This window comes from Diadema setosum, chromosome 1 (assembly GCF_964275005.1).
Source record: "Diadema setosum chromosome 1, eeDiaSeto1, whole genome shotgun sequence".
NCBI lineage: Eukaryota > Metazoa > Echinodermata > Echinoidea > Diadematoida > Diadematidae > Diadema > Diadema setosum.
In genome coordinates, this window is record NC_092685.1 from 3,398,259 (window position 1) to 3,418,404 (window position 20,146).

General features: G+C 38.3%; 3 protein-coding genes across 5 annotated transcripts in view; 1 reads left to right on the forward strand and 2 right to left on the reverse strand.

The window, feature by feature from the left end:
• LOC140246534 (uncharacterized) overlaps window positions 1-4,211 on the reverse strand; it is a 39,463-nt gene extending 35,252 nt beyond the window's left edge. The window contains exon 1 of the mRNA XM_072325879.1: window positions 4,004-4,211. Coding sequence (XP_072181980.1) covers window positions 4,004-4,103 — 100 coding nt within the window. The 5' untranslated portion in view covers window positions 4,104-4,211. The remainder of the gene's footprint in view (window positions 1-4,003) is intronic.
• A 438-nt stretch (window positions 4,212-4,649) lies between these two features.
• Window positions 4,650-8,877, forward strand: LOC140246542 (glutaredoxin-related protein 5, mitochondrial-like). Its single transcript, XM_072325888.1, has 2 exons — window positions 4,650-5,040; window positions 5,991-8,877. Exons 1-2 carry the CDS (start codon window positions 4,761-4,763, stop codon window positions 6,170-6,172), a joined length of 462 nt encoding a protein of 153 aa, XP_072181989.1. The 5' UTR covers window positions 4,650-4,760; the 3' UTR covers window positions 6,173-8,877.
• A 936-nt stretch (window positions 8,878-9,813) lies between these two features.
• LOC140246552 (exocyst complex component 5-like) overlaps window positions 9,814-20,146 on the reverse strand; it is a 37,002-nt gene continuing 26,669 nt past the window's right edge. For all 3 annotated transcript variants that reach the window (XM_072325903.1, XM_072325898.1, XM_072325907.1), the window contains 11 exons: window positions 19,356-19,442; window positions 17,778-17,854; window positions 16,929-17,138; window positions 16,230-16,386; window positions 15,366-15,598; window positions 14,684-14,770; window positions 14,176-14,284; window positions 13,526-13,682; window positions 13,198-13,256; window positions 12,340-12,441; window positions 9,814-11,585 (listed from right to left, as the gene is read on the reverse strand). In XM_072325903.1, coding sequence (XP_072182004.1) covers window positions 11,499-11,585; window positions 12,340-12,441; window positions 13,198-13,256; window positions 13,526-13,682; window positions 14,176-14,284; window positions 14,684-14,770; window positions 15,366-15,598; window positions 16,230-16,386; window positions 16,929-17,138; window positions 17,778-17,854; window positions 19,356-19,442 — 1,365 coding nt within the window. In that variant the 3' untranslated portion in view covers window positions 9,814-11,498. The remainder of the gene's footprint in view (window positions 11,586-12,339; window positions 12,442-13,197; window positions 13,257-13,525; window positions 13,683-14,175; window positions 14,285-14,683; window positions 14,771-15,365; window positions 15,599-16,229; window positions 16,387-16,928; window positions 17,139-17,777; window positions 17,855-19,355; window positions 19,443-20,146) is intronic.

Below are 20,146 nucleotides of genomic sequence, written 5' to 3' on the forward strand. Positions count from 1 at the left end.
TTGGTGAGGTCATCCTGGAGCTGTTGAGCTCACACGATGGTGGTTCTCAACGGTGAGGTAGATGATGCTTTCATCTGCAAAGAGCTGTTACTGTTGAACAAAGCATTCTTTCATCCCCTTCAATACAATAGTGGCAATATAGAACCTACCATGTATAAGACAAGAAATTCAAATGACACCAAGATTACAGTTATTTGCTGTTAGCCTCTAACATAGTTACTAGACACTACTTCTACTCCCTCTTCTTCAGTACTCGACAGGATCCATCACTCTGAATGTAGCGTTGAGGGGACTAGTGAGCGTCCCGTGCTGTGCAGTGCAGGCAGGCTGAGCTTTAACCCGAGGGTGCTCCTTCACATAGTTATACTGTAGGAGAGCCTCAAGTCAACACAGCCAGAGTGGTGTTTCTGTACTGTACGATGAATCCCCCCCCCCCACAAATTTAAGGACAAAAGTGTACTATTTTGCCAGCAAATGGCTTAAGTATTTTAAACTATACATACGTTCCGTATCTTATTCATACCCGTTGTGCACTCGCCCATTTCCAGATTGATCCCATGGTCTTGAAAAGATGTTTTTGTACGAGTTCATCTCCATACTCCCCGTTCTTTCCTTGGTTTTGTGAAACAACCTTTGTGTGGCACATTGCGCATCGGTGACATGAATATGCATGAAAGTCATGATGTTTTTAGCCTCTGGACAAGGCCCTTTCGTGACAGGGTTCGAGTGAAACGTGCCCATCAGAGAGCGACCGGGCACCACACGATGTCGTGCAGCAAGATCAGTGCCTGGTCAAAAGGCTACGCGTAGGTACACTGCTAATGGCTAGCATGCACTGGGACTTATCTGACCTAACCGTATGACAGCAGACTGCTCCCTGTGCATAAATGTAATTGTAAAGTATTTGATTTATTTTCTGAGAAACTAATTTTATGAAAGTACCGGTATTGATACATTTAGTATGCAGATGAAGGCGCAAATATTCAAATGTGAATGACTCGCTTCTTAAACACAACAACAACAACAACAACAACACATAAGTGCAAAGGTTTCAAATCCATCATGAGGATTTTGAGCAGTTGTCGTTCTCACAGATTCCTCTTGATCGAATCATTTAAAGTCATCAATTTGGACAGAAATGGACTACTGGAGGAACCAAATGTTCAACGTCTTCTGTTGTCAATAATTGGACAGACTACATCTGTGTATTAAAACTGAAGCAGTTTTTAGTTGGAATTTATGCGCAATACTACCCTGTATGAGACCCAAAACCTGTATTATCCATTAGCTGGTTAGGCCTTCGGGGCTGGTCGCAGTTGTACTCATAGCAGTTGAGTGCATCAACAAATAAGCACTCCTGGAGGCTGGAGCTGTGTAATGAAGTTTAGGAGAAGTCTACAGTCAGTAGGGCCTATAAATGTACACATACGACAGGGCCTACAAATGTACTACTAATATACTAGGTACACGTATTTATATAGAGTAAAACCCCCAATTTTCGGACACTTCAGCTTTTTTGCAATATCTGTTCAACTCAAATAATACTCAACAAAATTATATCTATAATAATGTAGGGTAACATCCCCAGTATTCGGTTACTTAAAAGTGCATGGTCCCGGTGTTTTAGTCAAATGTGTACGCAGGCGCACGGCGCAAGTTTCCTATAGAGACCTACGCTATCGACTTCTCTTTGGCGCTTACGCTTTGGCCCACTTTCCAGAGTCCGAAGAAGTCCGATTCACTGTAGTCAGTGGTCCGATCACAGTTCGGCTCATGATTCGGCTGAGGAGGATGACAGCTTAAGCAAACTTCTTTTGTGATGTCATAATAACAAGCACATATGCACGCACCCTGGCATTACTACAGACTGCGCGATGCGCAAAGAAGACAACAAAGGCAACGTTTCTTAGCAATACCTACGCACTTTACTCTTGATGACAGCTCAACTTCGGTAACCTTTGTATCAATGCTAACGGTGATCGGCAGTATCATGAACAGCGCCATCTATACTACCGGGACTATGCCCCTTTAAGCTTTTTTGCAATATTTTTCAAACTAAAATAATACATACATGTACATCATATCTACAGCAATGTATGTGAAATATATCAAATTTCTTTAATCTCAACTTTCATTTTGTTAAATATCTCACAGAATTGCACAAAATCCCAAAATATTTCACCTTGAAAATTCCCCAGTATACGGTCACCGGCACCAGTATTCGGTCACACGATGTGCACGTTCAAAGTCAATGCATGTTCAAGGCAGCTGAAAAATGCGCGTGCGCGCTACCTTGTTGGCGCAAAATTGCATCGGGGATGTTGCGGCGACCTTTGGTGACCGAATACTGGGGCCTCGGCACTTGCATTCAACCCTTGTACATTGGGACACTGTATCTGCACGTACGGAAATTTTGTTTTTCTTTTGCGTTTTTGAGGATACCATTATACTCCAAGCTTGCGATAAGCGAGAAATCCCGCAAGAGAATGGCGTATTTCTCGATATTTAGCGCTTTTTCGGCGGCCCGTACTCTTAAAACTGGGCCTTATCCGCGCGCTCTTTTGGAAAGTAGCGCCGATTCTGCACTTTTGACGGTAAAATTTGGGATTTTGGATGGATTTTTGGAGGGGGCTAAGGGAGTTTCCTGTTGTGAATGAGTGTGCAAGTATGTGAATTAATCTATTTTGTGTGTGTTGTGACAGTTGAACTTACTGGCTGGTGACTAGTGATAAGTGCATGCCCGAATACCGGGGGCTGACCGAATACTGGTGCCCTTACCCTATGTTAAATATATCAACCTATTTTTTTCCAATATTGATTTTGTTAAAATATACATCATAAAATTTCATAGAATCCACAAATATTATCACCTTGTCAATTCTCCCAAATTCGGACAGCCTCTCCAAAATTCGGACATGCGCGCAATGTCAATACGCATACAAGGCCGCTGAAAAATGAGCGCGCGCCATACCTTGTTGGCGCAAGGTTGCATCGAGGACGTTGCGGCGCCCGTTCGTGTCCAAATTTTGGTGACTCTTCACTTGCATTCAGCCCCTAGGCTGTACATGTATTCACTGCATTGGCACGTACGGAGATCTTGTTTTTCTTTTGTGCTTTTGAGGATACCATATCACACACTGAGCTTGCAATTAGTGAAAAATCTCGCAACAGAACGGCATAATTTTTCAATTTCTAGCGCTTTCCCGGCGACCATGATTCTTTGAACAGGACCTTATTTGCGTGCACTTTGGAAAAGTTGCGGTGATTCTGCATATTTGATGGCAAACTTTGGGATTTTGGATGGATTTTTGGAGGTGACTCAGGCACTTTCCTGTGGTGAACGAGTGTGTCAGTATGTGAAACGATGTGATATATATGCGTGTGTTATGAGTAGAATTTGCTGGCTTGTGATAAGTGATAAGTGTCCGGATTTTGGAGGCCAGCCGAAAATTGGGGCTTTCACTCTAACGTTAGGCGCCTGGCCCCGACGGCCGAGAAAGGCCAAGACTTCATGGCGTCTGCGGGTGGGTCCTCAACCCGCCCGCCGACGGGAATGGCGTAACCCTGCATTTTGGTGCAGGAGTAGGCAGATGACACCTATTTTCCTTAAAACCTATCGCCTTTCTCCTTCTGTGATTATCCGATTTGTAAATATAATGATATAGATTTCTATATAATAAGATTTCTGTAAATAACTAATGAGTAGGACTGTAGTGTAAGTTTTGTAGTTAAATTTAAGTGATTATTTAAATAAATATACATTTTGGAGCAAATTGCCCACCCGGCAGAGAGCTCCATAAATCTAAAAGAACGACAACAACACGTAAATTTATTTATACAGCGTCGGTCAGTGACGTGACGAAATCAGCTCGCCAGATGCTGATGCTGATGCTGCATGCACATGCATGCTGGAGTGGAGACGCACCGGAGCGGAGCATGAGCAGCTACCGGCAGGTCTGCCGGGGATTCGGGAAGTGGGGCCTCCTCAGGCCTCAATACTCACCTGCTTTTTGTTTCGGTGAGTGGGCATCGATTGCAAGACGAATAACATCTGTTCGTCCACTTTCTACAGCCATCCGAACTTGCTGTAGAGTTCCTTCCATGGCATACAGTATGGGGCAATGTGCACAGGCGACAAATACTTTGCAAAAGATTATGCAGATACCGGTACTTTTCCCCTTCCAGCAGCACTTCGTCTCTACTTGATAAGGCGCGATGCGTGGTGCGTGGTGATCAATACGTGGCCGCCGTGGGCTCGGTGGTACAATGTACCTATGTGTACCTTCGGTGCGGTACGTTGTATGTGTACGACGGAAGAGTTCAGTGGTACGACGCTACGAGAACGGTAGGTTGGCATTAGGCTTTTTAAACAGCCTTTATTTTAATTTTGAGAGATTTGTTTCTCTGTTAATTATATTATTCCTTGATATATTTTGATACAAGAAACCGATTTGATACTCAAGTACTTCAGTATCAAAGAATATTTTATCATTAAATATAAAAATGAGATTTGATTGAAATTGATGTTTCTTATTTATTCAAACTCGGTGAAGTAGGCCAATAAATTATCAATTACGCAATTGAACAGATTACAGACACAGAACGTGTATGTAGCATAAAGCCAGTCGCGGCCCGGCCTACAACTGGAAGTTTGCTACAAGATAGCACCTGAACCACTGTAGTCTTCAGTGATTTTTGCGTCGTTTTACCTCACAACCTGATCAAGGCTGATTTCCATTTGTAAGTGTTCAAAGTAGAAAATGTCTATCTTGCGGAATATTGTCAAGTCATCTATCGACTTTGTCCGTGTCACACATCATGGCACTCGGTTGGCACGCCAGCCCTTTCGCTTGCTTTCTACGGAATTGAAGGAACGAATCGACGGGTTGGTTCAGGAGCAAAAAGTTGTCGTGTTCATGAAGGGAGTACCTGAAGAACCAAGGTGTGGGTTCAGTAATGCGGTAGTACAAATTTTGAGAATGCACGGTGTCGATGAATTTGGCAGCCATGACATCCTAGAAGATGAGGACTTACGGCAAGGTAAGTTCTAATGAATTGATTGTTCCTGTTTCCTCATTTATGCACATTTTGTCACACATTTGAATCTAGATAAATTAGACCTGTGCAAATGAATTGACTCTAACTTTCGAACTCTCTTACTCTCTAGATTCCGAGCTACCCTAGATGGAAACAGCCATCATACATTGACAATGTCTGTTTTAGAGTGGCATGTCTAACATTAACCCCGGGGCGCTCCTTGCCTTGTACAGAGTTGTACTGTGGGAGGGAACACTTTGTGTTAATCGTTTGGGCTGTGTTTCGCAGTTTATAGTCTATAACATGTGATGTCATGATATTCATTGGACAGGATCTTTGATGTAAAATCATTGTACATTTTGTGTTGATGTTGTGTGTGAGAGAGTGTATAATAAAAAAATGTATTGACTTCACACAAAATGATTTGTAATATATGTTGCCATTGTAAAGTACATGTACATGTTGTATAAAGTATTTTCATGTGTAGGCATCCTAACACAAACTCAAGATGCTTTCAAGGCTGCCTGGCTCTCATTGTAAATACCACTATTACATAGTTTTGTGTTTTATTTTGCCGAATAAATGGCCTTAATTGGCTTCAATCAATCAATCAATCGATCAATCATACTTCACACTCAGTTTTACAGGCACCGAGTATAAGGTAGAGACAAAATGTCAGCAGTGGATATATCCATTCACAAGAGGTATTTAACTTAACAAATGGCAAAAAAGGTACATGTATTGTGTTATACAGCATTATTATCATAATGTTATCTCACAACATAGATTGTGTCACACCATTAGAGATGATAAATCAGCCATGTTTGTGTAAAAATGGATAATTTAACATTAATCAAGCAGTGTATTTGTGTTAAATATGGACCATTTCAGCTTGTCTTGTTTACCAGTATGTTAACTCTCGTGCTTGTTCTTTGCTGAAACACACACATTAGGTATCAAGGAATACACAGAATGGCCCACGATTCCACAGGTATTCCTGGATGGGGAGTTTGTAGGTGGCTGTGACATCATGATCCAGATGCACCAGAATGGCGACCTGATTGAAGAGCTGAAGAAAATAGGGATCAGGTCTGCGCTGCTGGATGTACCCAAGGAAGATGAACCGTCAAAGTGATGATGGGAGAACAGTCAAGATTATTCAACAACTGAAAGACTGAGAATGTTCTGTATCACTAGTGTAGGCTATGTGTGTGGAGACATTTGATTCAAGGGTGAAATTCACTATATAGTCTGCTTTCTGTGATGTTTGAACTTTGAAGTTGAATTACAGGAACCTAATCATAGCCTGTAAAGACTTGACCGCTATTCAATGATGAAGAAGTGGAGAACAGGCCCAGCTTTCACTTCACACTGAAATCGGATGCATTGTTTAATTGAAGTTTAAAACGGAAGGCATGAAGATGAATCATGTTGTGGGGGTGGGGAGAGATATTCTGCAAGCAACTGAAGACTACTGACATTTTGAAAACTACATGTACTACACATCACTCAACTTTTCACTCCTGAATTGTATCTAACCCTCCTATAAGTGACATTGTTGTGTGTTTATCTTTTGTCAGGTCTGGTCACAGGACTATGATGTGGCTTTTGTATGATTCCTATTAACATGGAATATCACTAAGTGCACTTTTTCTGGAAAGAAAAATGCCCTTTTGATTCCACTTGATATGCACCAATGGCCTTCTGGTTGGATACTCCAGCTAAGATTAAAAAAAAAAAAAAGTCAAACACTCAGTGAAGTGAAATGCAGTGGATAGGGGTCACAATTCTAGAAACATCACGATCATATGACCAAATAGACTATTTAGCAGTTCTTTTAGGACAGCACATGTCAAACTGACATTGAAGTACACATATTTTCCTGATTTTGCTCAAAATTTACTGATTTGTTACCAGTGGCCATTGAATATGGTTAGAGCAAATTCCTAGTTAAGAAATATTCTTGAATCACAAACCCAGTATTGTATTCCTTATAAGGCCATCTGCAAGCATTTTGTGGTGTTGTTGATTTGCAATACTTGTCCAAAGTATTTTGCATGAACAGCATATCACATATCACAGATTGTTATATTTGATAGAATTAATGATCAAAATCTCTTAAATGCTTTATTGTTTGTCATGGTATTGTAATGAGACAATACATGGTGTCTGTTCTTTACAAATGGAAACTTGCTAATACAGTAGTCATGGTTGTTGGAAAGACGAGGGTAGCTGAGATATCCATTCAGTTCAATTGTTTGTCCCAGATGTATCTTACTAATTTCTGGTATCATGAGCCATCTGCAAATTTTGTGTGATACTGTATTGATTTTCATGGATTGCTTACTCGCAGAAGATATATCTGAACCAACAATTATTTGAGAAATACATACAAAGCACAACTGTGAGTGCATTGTTTTCCGAAATATCCAATCATTTACAACACTTGGGGAGGCAGTTGCTTGTTATAACAATGGGTGAAATTGAAAAGGATACCATTAGTGTAAGGTTTATTTCCACCCTGTGATATTTGTTGGCTTGCTTAATTACATCAAAGTTCTGGATTAGGAAAGTCATGGGGATCATTAGCAGTGGTGTGAGTGTAGAAGCCCCTTCAAACATGAGAGCATAAACAAAGTGCTAGTCAAATAATTTGCGAAAGACAGCCAATGTATCAAGAAGCTTTTTGTCATAAGCATGAATCTCAAGGTGATACAGTAACAATAGACATGCAGGCAAGGATGCTGGGAAAGCATTTGTACAGGAGATTTGCATCTAAGCTGATTATCAATGGAGAGGTGACTTGTAAAGGTTTGCATACTTTGTAGATCATCTTCATTAACACCAGATGCTGGCTCTTACACATTGCTATAGTTATGTATTAAACTTCCTCTCAGTGTCATATAATGATGAAAAATACCAGCCCTTAATTCTCCATTTATTATTTTTTTAATGCTTCTAGTCTTTTGTGGATAAGCACAAATATAATGTACATGTACAGGTATTTCCTGTTACCTCCATGTCTTCATCAAAATGCTATTTTCTTGTCGGGAAGGTACATTGTAAATTTTAAATTGTTTTTGCAAGATTTCTGTCAGAGCATGATAGTGCTCTTAAAAATGGCTTACCTATGCAAATACATGTTGTATACAGGTATCTTTAAATTATATTATTAACTGGACACTGGTGGCAGTGGATTAAAGGAAGTACATAAAATATATGTAATGCATATTGGTGAATTTGTATTGGTGCCATGTCATTGCAGAGTATTTTTCTTTCTCAGACAGATAAGTTTTATACACTGTACATGTACATATATGTAGCTGGTACACGACACTTGTTCTGTCATGATGCACAAAATTTCATGAATGTCATGCGGCAAATCATTTTGCTATCTGATAGACTGCATATTTCAAACCTTGTGTCTGTCTTCCTCTCCCATTCCTTACTTTCCTTGATAGTATGGCAGTGTATACAGGTTGATTGATACTTTCAGCACATTCATTTGTGAGCACTGATGTGTCACTGAGCCTTGAGTTTTTTCTCTCTCTCCTGTTCAAGGGTAACAAACTTCAAACACTCAAAGAACATTTGGCATTCAGAATTGACAGAACTCATAAATGTAATGCCAAGATGAAGCATGAGAGGTTTCTTTCATCTGTTCAAGTGCTGTTTAGTGTTTTGTCAGCCGAAACATACAATGTGTATTATCATTGTATGTGGCATATCAGAGATGTGTGATTTTACAGTCCAACCTTGCAATGAACATGGGTGTCATATGAACTACTACAGGAGTCATCGAAGGCATAACCCGGAATAAAATTGGGAATGCATGTTGAACACTGATCTTGAACACTGGTGTACTTGTCTGTGGAGTTTGTATCAGTAGTTGTGAAGTAATTGCAAAATTTACCATCAAGCAACATTGTGATTTACAATTTTGGACCATCTACTTTGTCATTTTTTATACTTTCTTTTGAAAGCAAATTTGAAAGACAAAGGTTAAAGGAAATTAATTTTGATGCTTTGTAATGTCCCTGTATCTACACAGTCTTATAATTGTGACTTGTGTCAGTTACAGGGTTTTGTCAGAGAACATTATTATTCTCTCACTTAAAGCAACAGATGGCAAACACCAGCAGGATGTCAGACACTTTGCAATCATGCACACACTCACAATTTCAATGTTCACATCCTTGGACTAATCTCAATAGGCAAAAAGGTCTGGATTTAAACTTTTTCATCCCTGGCTGCAAACTAAATTGTCCCAAATTCCTTTGTATATTATGAACATTATGTTAACATCGTATTTGTGTACCCACATCACTGTCTCTCAATTCTTAGTGAAATATTGGTTAAACATCCGAGGAATATCTATGGTTGGTGTGTGTTTGTGGTCAGCAGGAATGCACTCATAGAGCGGGCCACACTAAGAAGGTACATTGTACTCACAATCATGTATGATCCAAACACACACACACATGCAATCATGTATGATCAAAACACACACACACATGCAATCATGTATGATAAAGGAGGTACTAGGCAAAGCTTCTAGTACCTCCTTGGTATGATCTGAACACACACACACACACACACACACACACACACACATGCAATCATGTATGATTCAAACACACACATTACTCGCATCCACAATGTGAAATACGCATACACCACACATAGGATTTTTGTAGAGCACACTCTGACAAACGGGCACTAGTTGAACAGAATACATAGTTCAGAATTTAACTTCAATTAGATAATATTGCACTTCAGTTTAGTGACAAAAATAATCAGGTATATGTTTCAATGACAGCATGCACACAAATATTATAGGAATTTGACCAAGTTTCTCTATACAACAGTTTTACACATAATCTGCTCATGATCACTCTACACAAGAGGTCTAAAAACAACTTTGCAACAGTTTAAGATATATCAACTCTACTATAACTTACTCTTCCTGCTTTGAATGAAACTCAAAAGCAGTAAAAAAAAGCTCACACAATGTGAGAATTACAACCGGAATGTTGACTACCTACGGTAGGAAAACTTTTACTAAACCTTGAAGAGAATCAGATGTTCTTTATATCCCAATAAAGACTTCTTACCAGCCATGCCCCCCCCCCCAAAAAAAGACATTCTAAATAAAAACAAAGATTACTGATAGCAAGGTAGTCGTGAAACAATCCTCACAACAAATTAATGTGCAGTGAATAAGGGAACTCAACAGCATGTAAAATGAAGTAGACTTCTGTAGAATCGGGCCAAGGAAATACATTTCAATTGTATGAAACTTTGTAGTATTGTACCTTTCTACTACTCAGTGCATGTCACAGGTAAGGGTCAACGGCTGATGAGAGAGAATGTAATCATGAATCACAATAGTAAAATGAACCTTGAATATGCATTGCATTTCATTACCTACAGTCTTGTCACACTTTCTTTAGTTTGCCACTTCACAGCAATCAATGACCTGGAAAATTACAAGATTTATCACATATGTTTGATGTTTGTTTGTTGTAGAGGGTATTTGTAACTTCCTTTTGCACCTATCCTGAGTGTGCATTTCATATTGATTCTTCTCCGCCTTGCAAAATCAAATTCCATTGTTCATTTTTAAAATGGTCTCTCCATGAAAAGGAGCTTTCATTTTTTTTTTTTAATTACCATCATAACTTCATAAGTAAACTGGCCTTCACACAATAGCTATTATGTAACAACATTCAGAAAAGAACATTCTTTAATATGACAACAACCTTGTATAAATTCCAGTCTACATTGGTGGTATTAGCTTTGTTATCATGTTCACAGTGCTTCTTATCTATGACCTAAAAAAACAAACAAAACAAAACATAATCAATAACTGAATGCAATCACTTCTTAACATGCAATCATCTCTATCTTAGATATCTAAAATTTTCAACCAGTGTTGTAATTTTTTCAATACTTGTTTCCATTTTTGTTCAATAATAAGATAATACGAGACAACATTTTGCATTTGTATGTAGCAGCAAAATCCTTTAAGTATATTGGAATGCAGAGAAATGTCACAAAACCCCTTAACATGTGGTAAAATGTCACTTTACAGTCCATCTGTATACATCTGTATGAAACGACAACCCTACAAGATGATGACCGCAATGACTTTGTGAGCTTACGTTCATTGTTGTTGCCAACATGATTGCCAACACAAATCATGAGATCATGTGAAGGAATATAAACCAAACATCCTCTTAATGTGTGCATTCACACAGAATACTTTCAGCTCATTAGACAGAACACTCTGCCAGTACAGGACAGCAAGGTGTACCAAACTTTAATCCAACCAATGGGATGTGCCAGGTGGTTCTCTGTCCAAGCTATGAGGGCGCTTCTCTGGAACACTGCACTGCAGAGCAAGAAGTCACCCACAGTGAAAGGAGTCACATCAAGACTTCCCTGGGTCAGATGTTGGGCTATCTGAGAAGTTGGGCTATCTTGGCAGTCTTGAAGTCTGATCTCTGCTGCACAAATGACATGACCACTGATCTGTCCAGACCACCCTGCAACACAAAACAAACATGATTTTCTTTTTTTTTAATCTTCAGGCTGCCCTATTACAACTTAAGTAAAAATAAAAGAAATTTTCACTGCACTGAACATAAAATATTCAATGACTCTACATGGCTACTTGGTAATGTTGATCTCTGACCCTTAACCTTTCTGACAAAATACCCAAACATTCTCCGTGGTGGTTAACCTGTCATAGTTTAATCCTTTCACTAGCATCGCATGGATATCTGGTTTATTAATTTGACACTAACAGCTTAACATTTGAGTTGGACTTTTACTTCCGACTCCTAGCATCTAATAAAAACATCTCAGATGATTTTGTTGCAACAAATACTTGCCCAAGGATTCTATGATTGTGTAAGATAAGCTTAGAGGTGTTGCAAGAGCAAAAATTAGTTCTGTCATTCTTGTGTCATTGTTAATGCTTAAACAAATTTGGATCAGATTTCATCAAACAAACTTTCATCAAATACATAGCTGAGAGTGATAATAAAGATTAAACTTTTAATTTTGCCCTTTAGAAGATCTTTCTCATAACCCAGCAAAAGAATTCTTGTGTCACTGTATATTCTTTCCTTGTATCTAGGCAACAATGCCCAGTACAAGCTCCACTGAAATTGTGCACTACTAGTTTTGTTTTGTTTTATTTCTTTGATTTTATTTTAATATAAGTTTTGGACACTGCGTTTATTCCTCAACATGTGATGAGGCTGAAGGATCGAGACATGTTATCATGTGACTCACCAGCTGATCACCAGTGATCACCTGACGTAGATTCTCTGGTGCTACAACAAGGAGGTTGCACAGTGCATGCAGCATCTCAAACAGAGTGTTGACTACAGGCACCTATAGAAAGGAATCACACATTGGGAAAAAAAAGAATAGATATCTCTGTTGTACTGAACACATGATGAATGACTTACCATAATGTGAATCTTGTGGGTAAAATCCACTCAATGCCAGATGATATGTACCGTACCACAATGAACCTCATCATTCTGTGTATGATTAAATGATTATTGCCAAAGATAGCTATGCCATAAGTCTGACATTCCTTTAACTTATACAAGCAAAGACATTTCAGAAAGATTCAAGCCATAAACTGATGACAACATCACCTTTCTTTTGACTACACGAAGCAAATCAAACATGTGAATAATACTACCATCCTTACTGGTCATATGCACCACATCATCAGGTTCATTATAGTCACTTACACTGCTCTATATTCTGTTTTGAATATCTGCAAGATGCTTCACACCACTGAACTCCCAAGCACCAAAAAAAAAAAAAAAAGAGAAGTGGCAATGTTTCTGTTGTTGTTGCTGTTGTCAATGTCAGGGCGGAGACATAGCAAGTTAACCAAGTCTTCAAAGATTGAACAACAACTTTTTAATATACAGTACTACTTTTTCTTTGGAATTGTGAAGATCACTGTCCCAATCACTGACTGACCACCTAAACACTTATGTAACACAATTTCTCAAGGGCAGTACAGCAAGTTAAGATTGGGAGTTCACTTTCTCGACGAAATCACTCATTTCAAATACATCATGGATTACACAACACTTTGAGATTAGATTATAGTGTATGTATACTAACCTTAAAGTTCTTGACCAATCTTCTGTACTCATTGACATCACAAATGACCAGCATAGCACCTGCAGTTAAAAAAATAAGAAAATAATGAAAATATTATATGATTAGATGATATAGATGAATAAATAAAGACCAAAAATTGGGTACTTACCACTTTGAAGAATAGAAGCAGAAATGCAGTGAATATATCAAGTTTTCAAAGTAAACTTTAAGCTCTCCTACAGGCATTCCACATTAACTGACACAACTGGACCATTACTATGATCCCTTGAAGGGGCATATTACGACAAGGTCACATACCACAGATTAGAGTCATTTTGGCATTTCTTACCTGTGGAGTTGTACGAGAATTGTTGTAGGTGGTCATAGATAACACGGTGGAATCGGATCCCAAGTTCAGCCAGGGTGGAGTTGATGTTCTTGCCGTCCAGGCACCGCTTGATTGTCTCAACCTGCCTCTCCATGTATGATATCACTTTGGCACAGGCCTGAAAAGGACAGAAAATACCGCCAACTCAGTGAATTCATTCCTTTAACATTTTCGGATGGAGTGTATATCACTAGATATGCCTCCAGGCACATCAGCACATACCAAGCTTGCCTTAAATTGGATCTTAACCAAAAGTTTTCAAAAATTTGTTCAAGTAAATGTCCAAATAATGATATGTCTAGATAATACATCTTCATGTGATGAGCATTCCGTTGTAATTTGGACTCGTAATCTGAATTTTTCACTAACACACTATATAGCATAAACAGCGGTCATAATATTTAAGAAAAATAAGACCTGCATTAAAGCTGACATATCCATGACATCAAATATGTCTGTTTCAACTTCAAGATCATCACCACATAATCTAAGGTAGCAAATTCCAAAAATTATCCTCCTACACCAGCCATAAATAATGTGAATCTATGCCTCTGGGTAAAATTGCATGTTAAATATGTTGCATCTTAAAAATGAGAAATGCTGTGACTTACGGGAGAAAATGGTGTCATCATTCCAGCTTCTGCCTCTGGCCTGAAGTCTGTCTTCTTCTGCTCCGTGGCCAAGAGGTGCTTGATCCAGCCACACACTGCATTCAGCAATCTTGAAATAAAACAAAGCATGGAGTCAGAATTATCACACTTGCACTTAGTCAACCCACTTTCTGGATTTTTGTTTTGTCTTAAATTGATTGGTTTTTCTGGCATCATATCAGTTTTGTTATATAATCTATTAAGTGTCTAAAATGAGTACATACCTGAGACAATAAGTATCTCTAGTGGTACAGGCAGATAACCAGTCTCCTCTATAGTATTATACATAGTGAAATTGGTCCAGTGTGAACAACCGCACAAAAGTTTTGCACTTTTACAGTAAAAGATTTAAAAAAAACAAAACAGTCGGGGATTGTAAATTGAATAAAGAGTAACTTTTACCCGCACATGGAAAAGGAGGGAAGAAGACAGAAAAAAGATGATAATATATCACTTTAGTCTTGATTACCTGTCTATTCCTAGCTCCAGTTTCCCTTCCATTTGATCCATCAGAGTTTTCTTCTTCGCTACACACTCGGTATGCTGCTCCGTGGAACTGTGACAAATAGTAAAGGGAAGGAACGAAATCACTTTGTGAACTGATCTGCTAGTACAGTGTATGTATTCCTGCATTTGCCTTCCCATGGCTGGCATGTGTAAGCAAAGGGATATATTTTCTGGAACTGCTGTAATGTAAAGATTGAGTGATGAAATCTCTCAATGGAATGTCAGTTGTTACTTCTCTTAAACCACATGTATATGTCATGAAGACATTACGCTTGATGCAGTTTGCATCTAACAGGTGTTTTCTGTAGATGAGCAGTGCTCGTGCAACATCTTTCTTTATGATTCATGGATGGAATGACTCATTATCCTGAAACAAACAAACAAAGAAACATGCAGACATACAAAATTTCCAAAACCTAGACAAAGTCAATAACATTGACTACTGTAAAATATTTCAAGACCTCTGCCTACTCCCCAAAACACTAAGCTCTATAATGCTGAGAAAAAAACACACACTATAAATGACCTTTGACACAGCATTCCCCATTAGAGACAACACACATTCATGAACTGAGTGCATCAAGAATACTCAACTGTTGAGAATGTTATCGAGCTGACAATCAAAGAGTAGGAAAGGTACTCACCTAATGAGAGGAACAAGGATGTCACTGAACTGCTTCTCCAGCAGGTGAAAGATGGCATTGGCCTGGCAGACTATCTCAAAGAAGTAGCTGGAGGGAGGACTGCGTGGCTCCCCCTGTGGGATGCCCTGCAGACCCAGCTCCAGGGCGTAGTCGATGTGCTCGATGCACATGAACTCAATGAGGATGCAGAAGACTTCATAGGCATTCTTGGCAAGGTTGGACTGAGTGGAGAGCTATGGTGGTGTGTAGATAAAGGTATGTGACATAGGAAATCTAGTGAGCCAATGAATGTCTGTGTGGTAATACTTACCAAGCACCTGTTTGTTTATTTCTTCATTAATAGTATGCATCAGAGAGATGACTTAAGAATCTGTTTATAGGTTAAAATGAACAATCGATGTGCAGCTGTGCCCAAAACACAGAGCAATGTATTAGAATAGCATAATTATATCACGGACAGAACTTCAAGAAAATGAGAAACAGACTACTTAACAAATGAATAAATTTTCCATCAGCGGTAGAGTTTTGTTGTTTTGTGGGGGGTTTTTTTAAGAAAAAAAATGGAACTGATCAATCACAGGACAATCAGAAATTGGAAGATACAACTACATGTGATGATCACGCCATTGACTGCTGAATATCTGGGGATGATTTGCACAGCTCTATCTTTATCTTATAAGCTGTGAAAGGAAAATAGTATGCTCTTCTTTCATAACAAAAAACAGAGAGAAAAGAGAAGTATTGTCTTATTGATGCCAAAAATTCAGAGCATTCATAGTGAATGGAACAAGCATATTCTGCGCTAGCTATTCTTTTTCTCTATTGTTATGCATTAAAGTGACTAGACGACATGCTGAGTCTTACCAGGTGACATCGTGTGAAACTCAGCTTGGCTTCATAGAGAAGGTTGAGAGCCAGTTCCTGGGACAAAAAAGTTTCTCCCTTATAGTCCACCACTGGGGCTGCACCAACGATGTTGAGTGGGGCCTTGGTGCGAATCCTGTTCTGAAGGTCTTGGAATCTAATTGATGACAAGTGTGAGTATCACAGGTGTCTTAAGAATTCAAATTCATCATGAAATTCTGAAAACAGTGGGGAACCTACAGCATTATCATCAATAATTTGTTGAAACATGTTGTTATGTGCTATCAAACTTAGTATGATACAAGCTAAAAGCAAACCAAAACCAGCCACAAACCATATCTTTGTCACAGCTTAAGACTCACGATGCCAACACATCTAAGATGTAACAGATTATCATTGAAGATCAAATGTTTATTTACAGATCTGATTTTTCCATTCATGCAAAATCTCACAAATTATGTGACTGAGAGTAACTACCTTCTATAATTACTGATCCCATACATTGTTTGTCTTTTCTAGATATTTGAATGAAATCATTATCCTTCATTCAAATCAAAGGAAGCTATTGATTAAGTAAAAGTAAGAGAGCAAGCTTTCACAATATGCTGACATTAACTCATCAGTAGATTTAACGATAACACAGACGGGCAAAATTTCACCGCGTGACTCAGAGGGTAATGTTCTGCTTTCCAATCCTACCTGTCAGTTGGTTGTGGAGGTTTTTTGACATGGCCCAGACCCTTGTAATACTGGTCCAAGTGTTCACCCATCTTTTCCCTCAGGTGCTTTGTCTCCGCCAAATTATACTTGTTGAGGTAGGAGCCAAAAATCTTCTTGGTAAGTCGGCTGAGGAGGTGGGCATCTGACCCCAGGCGATATTCGGCCAGTGCTGTGGTCAGTCTGTCTGTCCTGTGAGCAAGAATATTTACAAGATTTACATAGTGACAGCCAGGCTTGTGGAAAAAAAAAAAAATTGTAATTTCATCCTGCATTTGTCATCAGCATTTCAAGCTTGGACTTGTATAGTATGTTTCATACACGTATGCCCTCTGAAGCACTAAGAATTGTAAAGAGTGATATAAAAGCTGCACAAATGCATGCAAAATAATATTCTTTATTTATTAAGATAAATAACAGAAATGTTAGAGATGTTGTCTTATTATGATCTATGCATTCACAACAATGGTATATCAAATCTTGACAACAATAACAAATCCAATCAACAGCACTCGATCAGTCTAAAAAGGTACACAGAAATTCACGTCATCAATAAGAATAGTAAAAGAGAGAAGAGATGTATTGTTCACTGCAAACATGACCTTCCCAAGAAGGACCAACAAAATTTGTAATGTGACAATTGACACTTGCAAGACTTAGTCATGATACTGAGTAATGCATGACAGTCTATTCCAAAGCTCCTAATCAAATCATCTTCATTTCATTTCATTACAAATATGTTCATTTCTAATATTCTGTATAACCAACATTTACTAAGAGGTATCAAGATAATTGATTTTATAAGTTCTTTTTAAACAGAACGATACTTACTGAATGTACAGTTCTTGCAGGTTCTTCAGGTAATGTTCCAAGTCTTTCTTATCATCAAGTTTCTTTTTCACATGGGTCTGCAAAAATTACAAATTGATATGAATGTCAATGAAAGAAAGTTTAATGATCTCTTCTTGTAACTACCAAGTATGTTATGCTTTAACAGCATATAAAAATTGATAGCAATAATACTTGTTTTTATCATGAACCAAAAACAGCTGTCATACTGAAAGATAAACCAGATAAAAAAAAAAATAGGAGCAACAAATATGATACATAAAAATGACAAGCCTCATCTTCCATCCCTCCTCAAATAACCTTTAGAAGAAAAGGTGCATTAATCATATCAAAAATGATTTCTGATATAACATAAAACACATTTTTTCTTAAGCCAAATGACTGAAATAAAGATGTACATGGATCCGTAAAAGACATATCTTTCCAAACCATGTACATATGTACATCCAGTTAGCAGTGTTATGTGGTGACAAAGCATATTAATACAAGGAAAAGTAGAAATTACGTGGTGCGTAATATATTTCCCCGCCGGAAGTAGCATTTAGTAGCAAAATGTACAATATAGGTAAAAAGATCAAGGTCAAAGGTCAAAGAAGTCAAAGGTCAAAATTCTGTGTAGAAGTTTTGAAGCCCTCACCTAGTGCCATCACATAAAGCAAACAGAATCGAAATCGGGTTAGAAATGGCAAAGGAGTAGCATTTTGTAGCCAATGTACAATACAGGTCAAAGAAGTCAAAGGTCAAAATTCTGTGTAGAAGTTTTGAAGCCCTCACCTAGTGCCATCACTTAAAGCAAACGGAATTGAAATCGGGTTAGAAATGGCGAAGGAGTAGCATTTTGTAGCAAAATGTACAATATAGGTCAAAAATCAAGGTCAAAGGTCAAAATTCTGTGTAGAAGTTTTGAAGCCCTCACCTAGTGCCATCACATAAAGCAAACAGAATCGAAATCGGGTTAGAAATGGCGAAGGAGTAGCATTTTGTAGCCAATGTACAATATAGGTCAAAAATCAAGGTCAAAGGTCAAAGAAGTCAAAGGTCAAAATTCTGTTTAGAAGTTTCGAAGCCCTCACCTAGTGCCATCACATAAAGTAAACGGAATCAAAATCGGGTTAGAAATGGCGAAAGGAGTAGCATTTGAAGCAAAATGTACAATATAGGTCAAAGGTCAAGGTCAAAGGTCACAACTGAAATTCTGTGTAGAAGTTTCAAAGCTCCCATGTAGTGCTATCATATAAAGCAAACAGAATCAAAATTGGCTCATAAATGACAGAGAAGTAGCAAATTGAACATTTTGATCACACGCGGACGCACAGACGGACAGACGGATGGACGGACGGACAGACAGACAGACGGACACACAGACACACACACGTACGGAGCCCGTTTCATAGTCCCCTGCTCGAACTCGTTCGGCGGGGACAAAAAAAAATTACTCTGAGATAGCATATTTGGGTGACATAAATCTTGACAATGATATGATTTGTCATTCCTAAGATAAAATACAATGTCCACAATTTAGCCAACAATACATAAAGTTTGAAAGAGCTGTAGACTAACCTGCAGCTTGTCTTCATACAGGTTGACAACAAATCGTCCCATAACACTCTCAGGACTGCTGAAGACATCATGAACCAAGGTGTTCACCTGGAACAATAGAATACACAATATTGACTGATAAATTCATAAGACAGGAGAACACTAAACATTGATTTCTCAGACATTTTGATGGTTCTATGAATCTACGTAAAAAGAATCAAGAGTTTGAATCACTTTTCACAGCAATGACGACCACTTCTCTTCTCAAAAATTAACCAAGATTTTACTACATTGTCATTGGGGTGACAAGACCATGTACTGGGTATCTAAAATTTTGGTGAGAAACACTTTTTTGGAGTAATTGTCAGATAATCAGTTAAGTACAAATTGTAATGTCCTGTCCAAACCCTGGCTGTTATTTGTTATAATGCTTTGGCTGCCATGTTTTTTTTTTTGTTTTTGTTTTTTTTTGTTTTGTTTTTTTGCTCTCCTGAACATTTAACATTTTTGAGATACAAGGTTTTGTTGCCTCTACAGTGATATTCAGTATGCTCCACTCCTTTACTGACTTAACAATCATATTGTTAATTACTGCCTGTATATGATATTATGTGATGGTAGTTGAAAATGAGCTTTGCAAATTTTTAAAAATGCTTAACAATAATACAATCAGAACATGCTACTGAAAGGTTGTCATTCACAACACTTTACATATCACTGAATGGGAGACTTGTTTCAACAATGAACTGGTAGCGTTAAGTCTGATACTAATGTTGAATGAAGCCTTTCTCTTGTATGATATCATCTGTCAT

Bases quoted from the DNA above. Each gene is read 5' to 3' on its own strand.
- LOC140246542 (XM_072325888.1), top strand. From the start codon at position 4,761: ATGTCTATCTTGCGGAATATTGTCAAGTCATCTATCGACTTTGTCCGT. The intron at 5,041-5,990 runs GTAAGTTCTAAT...CACACACATTAG, and splicing joins AGATGAGGACTTACGGCAAG to GTATCAAGGAATACACAGAA.